Below are 13764 nucleotides of genomic sequence, written 5' to 3' on the forward strand. Positions count from 1 at the left end.
AAATTACGTTAAACAACATTTAAATTACTAATCACGACTGGTTGTAATTTACATAGAAATTATATAATGTTGCCGGCACATCTTTTCTTAAACTCTGAAGAGATGCTAATTTTCGAAAATGTCGCGAACCGGAAAAAATGGTAATATTGTTTAATTCCACAGTACTTATTATAGAAAAATCCGTGTCTGAACATACGTACAAAAAGCTGAAATTATAAGATATTACATCAATGGAATTTTATCCAGTTTTTGTCGTAAGAAGACTTATTGAACTGGAAAAAATTCCATGCAAAGCAATTTGATTGTCACTGCGCGTAATGGTGAATGAGTCACACTATAGCAACCGTTGGGAAAAGGGCGACGTAAAGAGTTTGACTATTTCTCTGAATTATTACATATTTTATTATTCAACACTTAAATATACAATGAGATAATTTGCATTACGCTAGTTTTATACCACACCGGATCTGTTTATATCAAAGACAAACGTAACGTTATTTTATTATGAGAAATCCCATAAAACATAATTAAAGGTATCATCAACAATAATTGCGGATTTTACCACGGATTTATTGTTGTTTGCACCAGAGTAATACATTTTTTTAGGGATTCCCCAAACATTCATGGAGTCATTCAAAAACACTCTAATTTTTTTAATTTATGATCTCTGATTATGGGTACTAAAAATTGTTTATTTACGATAATCAATCTGACCTTTTAGTGCAAAATCCATCGCTGGGATCAATGAAATTTATGTTGACAAAACATCAAACCGAATGGGCATGTATTTTGGGTTGCATAACAGTAAAATTACATATTTATATTTTCTTTCTGCGTGCTGTTACGTTGTTGAAGTTTTGTAAACATACAGTTATGTTCCATTCAGGAATAAATACTAATAAACAGTCAGTAGTGATTTATTACAATCAATGGTTGTTGTTGCAGTGTTAACAGCACATTAAATATTTTGTATCGAAAACTATAAATCAGATATTTCATATCGCGCTTCTGAGGTCGAGATTTGAAAAAAAATCTTGAAAAGGTTAAAAAGAACAACTGCGTATAATCAAAATTGATTACGATCTAAGTTAAATTAAGTCAACTTTTCTTTCAATTTTTACAGAGGATCGACGTGAGAACTCACAACATCGAGTTTGACTTCACACTAGAAACGTAGCAAAAGAAGTACTTATTTTTGAAGTATTTTAGGAAAAATGTTTAAAATGTGATTTTACTACCCGGCGCCTCCACCAAAATGAATTATCCTTTTATAGAAAAATATCTAAATAAAATTTTAAATAGTTTTTAGTTGGTCTAAATTCAAGTGTTTATTTGTACTTCTAATCACTTCCAACAAGATTTTGATAAAACTCACTTAGTATTTAATTATTTTATAACACGCGGTAAAAATTCAAATTGACTATGATTTTTGACTGAATGAAATAAGTTAAAAATAAAGTGACGTGAGAAATATCTATTTTTAATTTTTCCCCATTAATCTATCTGTTAAGAATTAAAATGTACGCAATTATGGTTATCATTGTCACGAAAACATTTTTCAAGCGTTAATCATCCACTATTTCCTCAAAAACGCCTATGCGTTCTGAGAAATCTTCGATCTGGTGGTTTTTCGAAGTAATGGGATGGATAAGCCCTCTATCGTCAGCAACGCGAACTACGTTATTCGATTTGAATCCAAAATGGCTACTACATCAACAAACTAATGTCGGCAAAATACTAAACGAAAATGTTATGATTTTATGGTGTTAGAGACTGAAAAATGCAGTGCATTAGTTGTTGGCGATAAAAACGTAGTGATTAATACTCAAAACGCGGTGCGAGGGTTAGCGCTGTACTCAAAATTAAAGGCGCCATGTTCTCATGCCAAGCCCATTATTTGAGTATTTTTTTAATTGTTTGTGTAATTTTGAAAAATCACGTTAATTGCAACGCTATTGGTAAGTTTTTTTGTTTTACATAATGTCTGTGTTGTTATTTTCGTAATGGTAAAAATGCAGATCCTGAAGATGAAGAAAGGGCTGTATCAATTGAAGTATTAAATTTTAACTCAACTCTGCTGCCTTATGGAGAAAACGTGACGATAATTTGCAAGTCTAAATGGGTTGACAGTTTTATTATGTGGACTCTTAATGATAAAAATGTCACTGATGGAGAAAATGGGTTTGTTGGTAGAATAGTTAGTGTCACTTAATCTTACACCTTTTTCTAGCTTCAAACTGGAGATGGAAAGTGAAAATATTAATACAAAGTCTGGAAAAAAGTCAGAAGTTTCTATTCTTCATATTGTAAACATTAACTTAAAGAATGTGGGAGAGTATACCTGTCACAGTACCAGTAAATTTGAGGATGAAGTGGACTTTTATAAGATAACTTTAAATGTAACTTTACCTGCAAAAGTAGTACAAATATCACCGCCGGTACACACTAAAATCCATCAGAATATCCACTTGTTCTGTGTTATCAAAGGATATCCAATTGAAAACGTAAAATGGTTTAAAGAATCTGAAGTATTACCCTCAGATTTATGGACTGTTAAAACTATAAATGCAACCTTAGCTAACACTACTTTGACTGTAAATGAAGTGACCAAGAAAGATAACGCCACATATACATGTGCTGCTGCAAGTAGACACCTTACTGCAAATGCTTCTTCTGCTATATTAGTCCTGGACAAGCCCCAAGTGAGCATTGATTTCATTAAAGCTATAGGAGTCAACAAGATTTACTTTAACTGGACAGTCAATGATGGGAACGACCCTAAAAATCTGCAATACACCATTCAGTACATGTCATCTGGAGATTCCAACTGGATTTACTTCCAGAAACAAATCGAAGGAAAAGAACGCTCTTACGTTTTAAAAGACATCTTTAAAAACAACACTGAGTATTCTCTCAGAATCATGGCAAAGAATTCCGAGGGTACTAGTCAGTATTCCAACAGTAACCCAGTGCGCATGCTTGCTGAAGACCCAGTTTTCATTCCTGAAGTCAAAGTTACCGGAGTCACCGTCAGCTCCATCACTATAAGTTGGAGTGTTCCAACTGATGATTTAAAAGACCATGTTCAATACTACACTTTATATCTCAAAACTAACAACTCTTCCTTCAACGCCATTCATCCCGTATCCAAAGAAAACTACCACATGTTTTCTGAGTTAGATCCAGCAACAAATTACAACTTCCAAGTTGCTGCTTGTAGTGAATATAGTCAGACTTGTGGACCTCCATCTGAAGTGGTGAATGGTACCACCATGGATGGTATTTCAGGACCTCCTTCAAATCCAACTATACAATGTCGGTTTGACAATATCAGTCTCATTTCTTTCGTTCATGTAACTTGGGAGAAACCCCTTAAACCGCACGGCATGATTCTACATTACAACGTAAATATAACGTCACGCTGTAATTAAAAACTAACTTTGACTTTCAAGGTGAACTTACAAGGTAGCGCGTCTTTTATAAACGACCAAGGTGTATTAGAACACACAACGTGGGGCCCAAAAACTACAAGCGTGAGACAAAACACTTTTAGTACTCGTTTCAATAATGTTTCTTCAAACACCAACTACACAGTTAAAATCAGCGGCGTCACTAGAACCAAGAAAAATGGAGAAACTGTTGATTTACACTGCACTATGCCATCTATGTTACCCGACAAACAGAAACTATCAGAATTATATTGGATGAAGATGGAAGAACAGGGAAAGTGGCTCTTTAAACTTCTCGTTCCTAGAGTTTCAGAAAGGAACGGTCCTATTTGTTGTTACAGAATTTATTTAGTCAGAATGGAAGACCAACAGAAGTTGGCCGAGTTACCAACTCCAGAAGACTTATCAATTGTTTCTTACCAAGAAGCCCATCGCACACCAAAAGGAGGAGCTTACGTTGCAGAAATGTTTACTAGGTAACTCAAAACCATAATCTTGTTCTTTCTTTAACGTTTTTCCTAGTGCGGCTTTCCATGGCGAAGTTTTCTTAGGAGATGAACAAGTCTATAATTTATCTAGCACTCAATGTGATGAGTGTATAGGTTTAAGACCTTATACAACGCGGAAAGAGACGAGACTTGATGATACTAATACAACGATGAATAGGGTTAAAAGGGATGAGAAGTTTGATCCTTTACCACCCTTTGATGGAACTTTGGACATCAGCAGTAACTACACTGGATTTGTGGAAATCATAGGTGAGTGAACTTTTGGGCTAGTTTTATGTCCACGGCGTCGCTCGTCTTTGACAAGTTCTCCATATAAGTAGACCATAGCCACGTGCAGTTAAAATTAGCGTTGAAACAATTCCAAGATTGTCATATTTCAGGAATGACAAATGGTGTTGACATGTTGTGTCATTTAGAATATTAATCTCTAAATATGTTTACACAGTTTTAAAGTTATAGTCACAGCTGCTGACAACTGTAATTAAAACCACAAAAAAACAGATTAGTTGTCCAATGTCGGAAAAAATCCATTTCTAAAAATATGTGTAAACGCTGTTAAATTTACTTGACTGCAAGCGGTGGTTTGTCGCAATCAGTACAATTTTTTTCTGTCAATGCGGTTGTTATTGTTTGTAAATTATAAAAAAAATGAATGATTTAGACGGATTTATTCTCCCGAAAACATTTTTAATTATAGTGAGATCTTCTCACTACAAACAATTGTAAATAATTGATATTCGATTGAAATTTTGATGAGGTAATAACCGATTCTATTAAAAATGGGAATTAGAGTCACTTCTAATTTATTCATTGCAACAGTTTTTGCGAATTGTGTTTTTCACAGGAAGTCATTTGCGACTGTTACATCAGTTTGCTGGTTTCGTTGAAAAAAATACGCATTCAAATTAATTAATCTTAATGCAAGCAACTTTAAATTAGCACACACAGCTGAGTCACTGGTTTTTTAATAAACTTATTTTGATGTTATTTAAGTGGCTGCAGTTTTTTCGAAATTTTTTTATTTTGACAAATCACCCACTTAACGTTCGAGCAGAACAACAAATGCTGCGTTACAAAAAATACTGCGTTATCTCACTGTGATATAACGCGAATAATAATGTCGGGATTTATTATTATTAATCATATTAGTATTCATAGATTTACGGTAGTGTTTACATCGGTCAACGTGTTTTTAAAGTCTTCAAAAATTCTAAACTCAGGATTGTGTTTGTCATCGTACATCGTAGAAAATATAAGTGAAAATGTACATGATACTGCGGGAACAATTCGGAGCAACCAAGAACTTTTTTTTAATTTCAACCTTGCATGGATTAACAATTGTAAAATTTCGGTATCTTTTTACCTACATTCTACTCGTATTGTATGTGTGAAATTTTACAGAAAGTTGACAACATTTTTTGCGTCAAACTTTTTGTGTTTTGATCGTTGAACACAAGTCAGTATTGCATTTCTTTCAGTTTATGGAAATAGCTCCAGATCGTCAACAATAGCCGCTTATAGCAACTACCTAGTCATGCTAAATCCAGGCCCCGAGGTGGTGGCCGCTCCATATGTAGGCACTTTCAGTTTTGTGGTACAAATCTTGTGTGGGATAGTAATGTTGGTACTTCTTTTATTGGGGGCGTTGTGTATTCTCCATCATTACACCAAACAAGCACACGCTCAAGCTGTGGAAATAACATTCAGAACATCACTCAGGTAATTTTCCTAGACCATGTAGTAACAAATGCTTAAGTGCTGTGAATTTAACTTAATAAGGGTGTCAACGCCCTTTTTCTGAGTTTATTGTTGTACATCTATTTTTTTGTTAATAATTGGACTTAGGCATTTGTACAGGAGCCTACGGGGTCGTCAACGCTTAGTGTCTCTAAATCCTCCCGATATGTGCCCCATTAGCAAGGGGGACCTCGTTTCTGCATATATCGAGCGACACAGAGATTCGGATTATGGTTTCCAACAAGAGTTTGAACTATTACCAGACAGATTTTCTGATAGAACAACAAGAGCCTCAGATGCTAGAGAAAACGTGTACAAGAATCGATATCCTGATATTAAATGTTATGATCAAACAAGAGTGAAAGTTTCACAGATTGATAGTATAGCAGGCTCTGATTACATCAACGCGAACTATGTCTTAGGGTATAAAGAACGGAAGAAGTTTATTTGTGCCCAAGGTCCCATGGACACAACTGTTAACGATTTTTGGAGAATGATCTGGGAGCAACATCTTGAACTCATTTTGATGCTCACAAACTTGGAGGAATACAGCAAAACCAAATGCGCTAAATACTGGCCTGACAAATGCGATGGTGATAAATCGTTTGGTGATATTACAGTTACTCACGTTCAAGAAACAAGATACTCAGATTATATAGTTAGGGAACTTAGAATTAACAGGAATACACCAGGAAAGGACAAAGAGGAACGACAAATAACGCAGTACCATTATCTAGTTTGGAAGGATTTCATGGCTCCGGAACATCCAAACGGCATTATCAAATTTATCAAGCGAATCAATGAAGCGTACTCTATTGAAAAAGGATGCATTTTAATTCACTGTAGTGCAGGGGTTGGTAGAACTGGTACGTTAGTAGCGTTGGATTGTCTTTTACAACAACTGAAAGAGGAGGAGCACGTCTCAATTTTCAACACCATTTGCGATCTGAGACATCAAAGGAACTTCTTGGTTCAGTCTTTGGTATGTATTGTGACTATTTGCATGGCAGTACTACAGGTATTTCATTTCTAGAAACAATACATTTTTATATACCGAGCTTTGATGGAAGTAGCCCAATACGGCGATACTGAAATTCCTGCGACCGAACTGAAGACGTCTGTAGACAAATTAAGACAATGTGATAAAGATAAAGTGAAATGTAAATTAGAGGAAGAGTTTGAAGTACGTTTTTGTTTTTTTTTGTCTCTTTAACCTGATTGTTCTCTTGTAGAATATACTCAACGCGTTCGAAGATAGAAAGTCATGTTCTGTAGCGAAAGGGGACGAAAACAGAGAAAAGAACCGATCCGATATAGTCATTCCATATGATAGAAATAGAGTTATATTAACTCCACTATCTGGCAAAGAGCATTCCACTTATATAAACGCTTCGTTTATAGAAGGGTACGACAATACAGAGTCGTTTATCATCACTCAAGATCCAACGGAGTCGACAATTAATGATTTCTGGAGAATGATCTCCGAGCAGGGAATTAGTGTTATTGTTATGTTGTCTGAATTAGGGGAAAATAAATGTCCAAGGTATTGGCCCGATGAGGATGAAGGTACATACGATCAGATCACTGTTAGGTACGAACAAGCGGAGAGTTGTCCGTATTATACCAGGCGCGAAATGTACATCAAGGGTCGAGATTGTGAGGACCATAGAGTGATACATTTACAGTATCATGGTTGGCCAACAGTCGACGGAGAGGTATAATTTTCCCATCACCTCTAACTATCTTAGGTAAGACGATAAAATACGTTTTTATAGGTACCTGAGGTTACAAGAGGGTTAATAGAGCTAGTGGATATTTCCCAATCGAATGTAGTCCATAATGATTGTTCTCCGTCAATGGTAGTCCATTGCAATTTAGGATCAGATAGAAGTTCGATGTTTGTCGGACTTAGTATCTTGGTCCAACAACTGCGTACTGAAAAAAGAGTCGATGTGTTTACAGTAACACGGAAATTGCGTTCTCAAAGAAACGGGCTTATCAACGCATACGTAAGTATTGTCTGCTATAATGCAGAAATATAAAATTTTAATTTTTAGGCCCAATATGAATTTCTACATCGAGCTATTGTAAATTATGCAGAATTACATGGACTTTGTGACTCATAATATGTTATTCTTGGTGCCATAATGAGTTTTTTTATATTCCATTTTAAAAAAATTCCACGATAACCTTACTATTTAGATATTTTTATAAGTAACATGAACAATGGTAAGTCGTTTTTTATCAAATTGTTTCTAGTTGAAAGCCAAAACATTTTTATTTACATAAAACCAAAGTTTGCTATGGTGGTCTCATTTATAAAATGTAATTATAATTATATTGTCTGATTAATATTAAGATCTGCTTTGCTCAAATATCATTTACTCTCACCACACGGTCTTAAGATAGTTGTACTATTCTCAAGGAATTTACATACCAAAACTTCCAAATTAGTTACTTAATGCTGAATTTCTTGTGTTTAGTACAAACTATGAAATACTCAACTTCACATCTCATGCCACAAGAATTTTTTGTACTCGAGCAATAAATGGAGATTATCATTTTCATCACAAAATTTCGTGCGATTGATTTATCACATTTTGAGATTTTTATTATAGGAAAATAATACTGATATAGCCTGCTTAATATCGTAGTGCTTTTGTTTACTAAATGTACTGTGTAAAAATTTAAAAAATATTTTAACATTGTGTATGTCAATTTGTATGTCATAAAATTGTGTGTATATATTTTAAGATCATTTGCTCTTTGTATTTAGGAAACAAAATTAAGACTGTACATGCATTAATTGCAATGAAAGTATTTATTTATATACATTTTATTTGACTTTAAATTTTTATGCTACTTTTTTTAAATAAGTAATACAAATATAATTTCATGCGTATATTTGAGTTTTTCTTAATGTACAAATTAATAAATAAAAAAATAAATAAATATCCTAAATTAAAACTTTGGTGGCAATCAGGGCTTCTTTTGAGGTCCTGCGTTTGCTTTCTTTTTCGCGGGATTCTTCTTTTTACACGGAATGGCAGTACATCTAAGTCTTTTATTACTGTATTTACCTACTTTGTCCATCTGTTTTCCAAAAGAAATAGGCGCCATTCGCTTCAGCAGCCTGTAAAAAACTCGTGAGTGCATTCAACAGACCATTATTTTTTACTCACTTGACAAATCTGTTGTCTTGTATATTAAACGCGCGTGCTGTCTTTTCCAACTCGCACGCAAATCTCTCGGCACAGTCCTTGCCTTCTATTGCTTGAAGCGCGACTCTGGCGATGTCCGTGATTCGTTCGTTCTTTTTGATCGTCCCTTTGGGTTTCTTAATTCCGAATTTAGGGAAGACGAGGACAGAAAGGACGAACATCACAGCCATTCCAATAAAACCGGAAATTGCCATAAATAGTGGTTCTAGCGCCTTCTTTTCTTTTTTCTCGTGCTCCACTTCTTTCGTTGATGTTATTTTAACATTGTGCTAAAAGTTTAACATTACCATTTATATGGCGGTGAAATTATCAGTACCTGATGAGTGTGAGTATGATATTGATATTGAGGTTTTTCTGTAGTGGTGCGTTTAGTGTGACTTGGTTTACTGTAATGGTATTCATTCTGAAATGCCGTATTTGAGCGATTACAGTCGATTTTATCTCATCGTACTTACAGAAGTTGATTGCGCTGTCATCTCATCTAAAAAACTTTTAACGGGGTAATAATAGTAATAATAACCAGCCATGTCATCACCGCTGGAACTTGAACTCGAAGGTACTTTATGCTCGTGGTTTGGACTTGATCCATCAATTTCATGCACAGCCGCATGAATGTAAGAATTGTCGCCAGTGTTAAGTTTCACAGTATCTCCTTTTGATACCGCAGCTTCATACAACGCCGCCAACTCTCCTTTTGTTAAAGTCAATGGTGGAACGCTCTTATTTTCTATTCTTCTATCTGCAACCTGCGTTGGTCGTACTGTAGTTTCTGGCTCTGGTACTAATTCTTGAATCGCTTGCGTATCCACTCTTTTTAACGTTTGTCTACCTTTCATATATCTTAAATCTCTTATGGCATTTTGAAGATATTGAGCACTTTCTTGAGCTTGTAACATTCGAATGCTGGTCAGGACCAGGAAGGATAACACGAGGTGCCGCATTCTGAAACACAGACACACGTTAGTACCATATTTGACGAAAAGTCGGGTAATGTAGATGTCGTACGTAAATAAGTGGCTGCAATTTGCCTACTTGTTAGCGCAGACGTGCCATTTATGTTTTTATAACTCGTGAATTATGCTAGAAACCTCTTTATCCTAGAACTAGAATTAAAATTCGAGCCGAAAATTCAGTACCAAAGGTGAGAATGAACGAAAGTGATTTCATTTAATATTAATGAATGTTAATTATGATTCTAATTAGGGCAATTAAATAATCTGAGAAGGGCTTTGACGTGGGTCCACAAAACCGTAACGATTAAAGTGCTAGATAATCCAAAAAAGTGAGCTCTTATTTCGTCAGAATTTAAATAAGGACATTTTGATTGACAAAAGTATAACGGATGCCATAAAAACTTATCTTAAAAATGATCATTAGAAAAATTGGTTCAAACTGCATAAATTATATTTGCCATGAAACGGGCCATTTCATACAAATCCACAACGCCAGCAAGAGCACGGATTAAAAATTAAAATGATTGCGTAAGAAAATTTAAATGGGCCTAAATTTCTTTGAGCTGAAGAAGGGCGGATGCGCCCGGTCAGTGGCGATCAGGAAAGCAGCAGAGATGAAAAAAAAATGGTCTTAAGCTGAGTCATTTCAGCGTCTGAAAAAGAGCCAATTAACTTGACATGATATCTAAATCATATTCAATTTGAGCCGAAAAGGAGATGTTCCTGCTTCGTTACTAATTATTACTTAAAAATGGGCCATTTTTTGTATTTGTTTCGTGCAAGATGCGGTAGAACACACCTTTGAATTGTAATGAAATATGTAAAAAATTGCGTTTTTTAATTGTAGCACACTTTATATGGAAAATTTCAAGTCGGTATAACACGAGCACTGCTTTTCAACAATTAATAAATGTGGAGTGCGTGACATGTGTAATGTAATAGATTATGGCAATTACGTTCGCTAGTCGTAAGTGAAGATTTATTGTAATCTTATAGAATGTAATCCTTAATTTGCAAAGTTCAACGACACTAAAAACGCAGTAATTAATCTCTGTTTGGAGCAAACAAATTTAAGTGATGTCTTTATGTGGTGTTTATCATCACCATTTTACGGAAAAGCATTATTATGCTCCACTAAATTCTCAACAATATCTTCGAAAACCGTGACATTATGTTGCTTTCAAATATGTGCCATTGCGTGTATACATATTTGACATTAAGTGTAATTACAACAATTGACATAACATATAAAAGTGAAAACATAATTGTTATAATTATTCTGGGCTGCCCTCTAACCCTGATTACGCTTCTAATTGTTGGGACAATTTATTGTTCATTTGAAGCAACGGGAGATACAGTTAAAAACCTAAAAAAAAATTTGCAATTTTATAACTTTTGTAGATTGGACCTTATTATTTCAATACCGTTAAAACACCATCAGACCCAGTTCTATAACCAATAAACATGTGACTGCAGCTGTAGTGTTCTTTTAAATATTCGCATTAACAATGACTGGATACAAAAAACTGTACACAACATGTGTGCCAAGTAACAATTTTTATTCAATACCCAACTGTAAAATTTTTGGACTATGATTTAACGAAAGTAAATTCTAAATATTAGAACAACTCTTCTAACCCGGATAACGAACATGAGATTCAACCACCATGAAAACCTGATGTTTTTATACTCTCGAAACCGAAAATTCTAGCAAGTGGAACGTATTCCAAAAGTGCATTGCGTTTTCACGAAAAAAACGAATTTAAACTAAACCACATTCAGCTAGCCCGTTATTATGTACAGAAAAACGAGGCGCGGCGACAAATTTAGCCGATGGGTAAAAATTAACACAACATAAAATGTGACTAGACTTGTAAAATATTGTCAAAATAAAATTTCCATCAAAGGAAAGTCACGCTTAATCTTTTAAAAAATAGTTTCCAGGAAGTTTTTGTCGTGTTCTTAGTAATTGATAACTCGAAAAATAATTGTTTGCAAACAACAACCATTATCGCGAGTGGATTGTATTATCAATGACGCAACAAAAATATTTACAATTAACCGGGAAATGGACCTGATACTTAAATTTCATTAAAATATTTATCAATACTCACGTGTTTATAAATAATCCGTTTATTTAGTTAAGGTGTTGTTCACACCGCACGCGAAATTAAAACATCGAGAAGCAGACTATACGTATAAAATCGCGGACTCATACTGAAGTTACATTGGACGGTTTTGAGTTGAACCGCATTTTAAGTCCTGTACCGTTACATATAAACAAATCATACACATTTATTCGTTTATTAAAGCGTGAATATGAGATATATGGCTTGTGACACCGACACTATTTGTTCTATACAATCACATAATAATACAACTTGTCGATCTACATAATTCCCAATTTGCATAAATACTCCAAATTGGTGGTTTTTCCAGATCCGGCCGGTGTACCAATTTTCCGGGCGCATTTAACATGTCTCATCTTTGATTCTTAATCACTCCGGTTTTATTACATAATTGTTCAACACATGAAGTTATTTGCTCGATTCCACAAAGTCGTTGTTAACAGGCGGGGTCAAAATGCCCCACTGACCAACATTAAACCCGTCTGTCAACTTGTTGGCTATTATTGATGCGATGGGCATTAACTGAATTGGCAATCCGGAAAAGCACTGAAAATCGTGATTTTGGCTACTGTTCAAATTTACGATTTTCTTATTCATGCCTTCGAGGCGTACTTTAGATAATTTATTACGATTTATTAGCTGCGATTGTTTATAACCAAATTGTCCAAATTTGTAGGAAAATTAGCGCTAAATTATCTGGGAACAATGCCGGGATTGTGGCAAAAATAAATAATTAGTTTCGGACTCAAGCAATTTGTTGCAACAATACTTTTTGTTTGCTTTAATATTTGGGACTAGCATATTCACATGTTTTTATTACACACAAATAAGCAAATATTTATTAACGTAACAAATTGTTAACATTATTACCATTTTACAAACGTGCGACATTGTAATCAGTGTAACCAGTACTAGGCATTTTCATTATTAACTTCAGTTATGAAAGAACTCGTAACCACTTGACTTACTTTACAAAGGAACGTTTCTTTATTGTTATAAACAATTAAAAACGCGATTAAATTTTCCAATTCATCATCAGTAAAAAGAAACTGAAAAATCCGCGACTATTTTCGGGTGATATTTTTAAAACCGGTTGTCGAATTTTAATGGAATTGTTTATATGTAGATCTATAACTGCATTTTTTTCTTTATTTTTATTAGTGTTATTTAAGGCATCAAAACCGTTTCAAAATGTCTTTTCTAGAATGTTTTAACATCTAAGAATACATTAGGCAATATTAAACTAGACTCCAATGTTTCTGGGTTTCGGAAAAATTAGTATCTATTGTAATTTCTATTTCCATATTTGATCGAGAACTTACAATCGTATAAATCTCATTATGTATTTTTGTTTTAAAATGAAAATGATATTTTTTATCTCTGTTTTGTTTTTGCAAAATTGAATAAGCCAACACTTTAAAATTACAACTTCATTAAATATTTACAATTTATAGTTTACGCCTTTCTCAATAACAGTAATAATGTACTAATTAGAAGGTTATAGGTTACTAATAATAAATTACTCATCTGGTTTATTTTAAGCTAAATTACCAACCAATTTTCGAATCGCTTTGGAATATTAAATTAAAATTACCGCAGCACATTACCTTATATCATTTTTTTATTATAACAGAGTTTCTGCATAGAAAAGTGACACGTTTAAAACACAATGGACGATACAACTAATTGTATAACTCATAAATTTTTGAACACAAATCCAAGTACTCGTTTTAAGAATTTTTTAACTAGCGCAATCATCAATCAAA

At 34.1% G+C, this 13764-nt stretch overlaps 2 protein-coding genes across 5 annotated transcripts; one reads left to right on the forward strand and one right to left on the reverse strand.

Annotated features, from left to right (window-relative positions):
- The first annotated feature begins 1660 nt into the window (after window positions 1-1660).
- Ptp69D (Protein tyrosine phosphatase 69D) lies at window positions 1661-8597 on the forward strand. 3 transcript variants are annotated; one of them, XM_088047340.1, is made up of 11 exons: window positions 1661-1958; window positions 2019-2181; window positions 2231-3404; window positions 3453-3925; window positions 3972-4207; window positions 5437-5677; window positions 5804-6677; window positions 6729-6878; window positions 6928-7410; window positions 7471-7704; window positions 7753-8597. In XM_088047340.1, the coding sequence occupies exons 1-11, from the start codon at window positions 1874-1876 to the stop codon at window positions 7819-7821; spliced, it is 4182 nt and encodes a 1393-aa protein (XP_087903466.1). In that variant the 5' UTR covers window positions 1661-1873; the 3' UTR covers window positions 7822-8597. The 3 variants fall into 3 exon arrangements, with proteins under 3 accessions (XP_087903466.1, XP_087903467.1, XP_087903468.1); XM_088047341.1 differs by having other exon boundaries at window positions 5816-6677; XM_088047342.1 differs by having other exon boundaries at window positions 5876-6677.
- On the reverse strand, window positions 8582-12082 carry LOC148167080 (uncharacterized). Of its 2 annotated transcripts, XM_088047343.1 has the most exons (5): window positions 11984-12082; window positions 9372-9858; window positions 9233-9319; window positions 8878-9185; window positions 8582-8828 (listed from the first exon to the last, which is right to left on the reverse strand). In XM_088047343.1, the coding sequence occupies exons 2-5, from the start codon at window positions 9855-9857 to the stop codon at window positions 8675-8677; spliced, it is 1035 nt and encodes a 344-aa protein (XP_087903469.1). In that variant the 5' UTR covers window position 9858; window positions 11984-12082; the 3' UTR covers window positions 8582-8674. The 2 variants fall into 2 exon arrangements, with proteins under 2 accessions (XP_087903469.1, XP_087903470.1); XM_088047344.1 differs by lacking the exon at window positions 9233-9319.
- Window positions 12083-13764: the final 1682 nt, after the last annotated feature.

The sequence above is a fragment of the Gnatocerus cornutus genome, chromosome 10 (assembly GCF_029298725.1).
Source record: "Gnatocerus cornutus isolate USDA-ARS CGAHR chromosome 10, icGnaCorn1.1, whole genome shotgun sequence".
NCBI lineage: Eukaryota > Metazoa > Arthropoda > Insecta > Coleoptera > Tenebrionidae > Gnatocerus > Gnatocerus cornutus.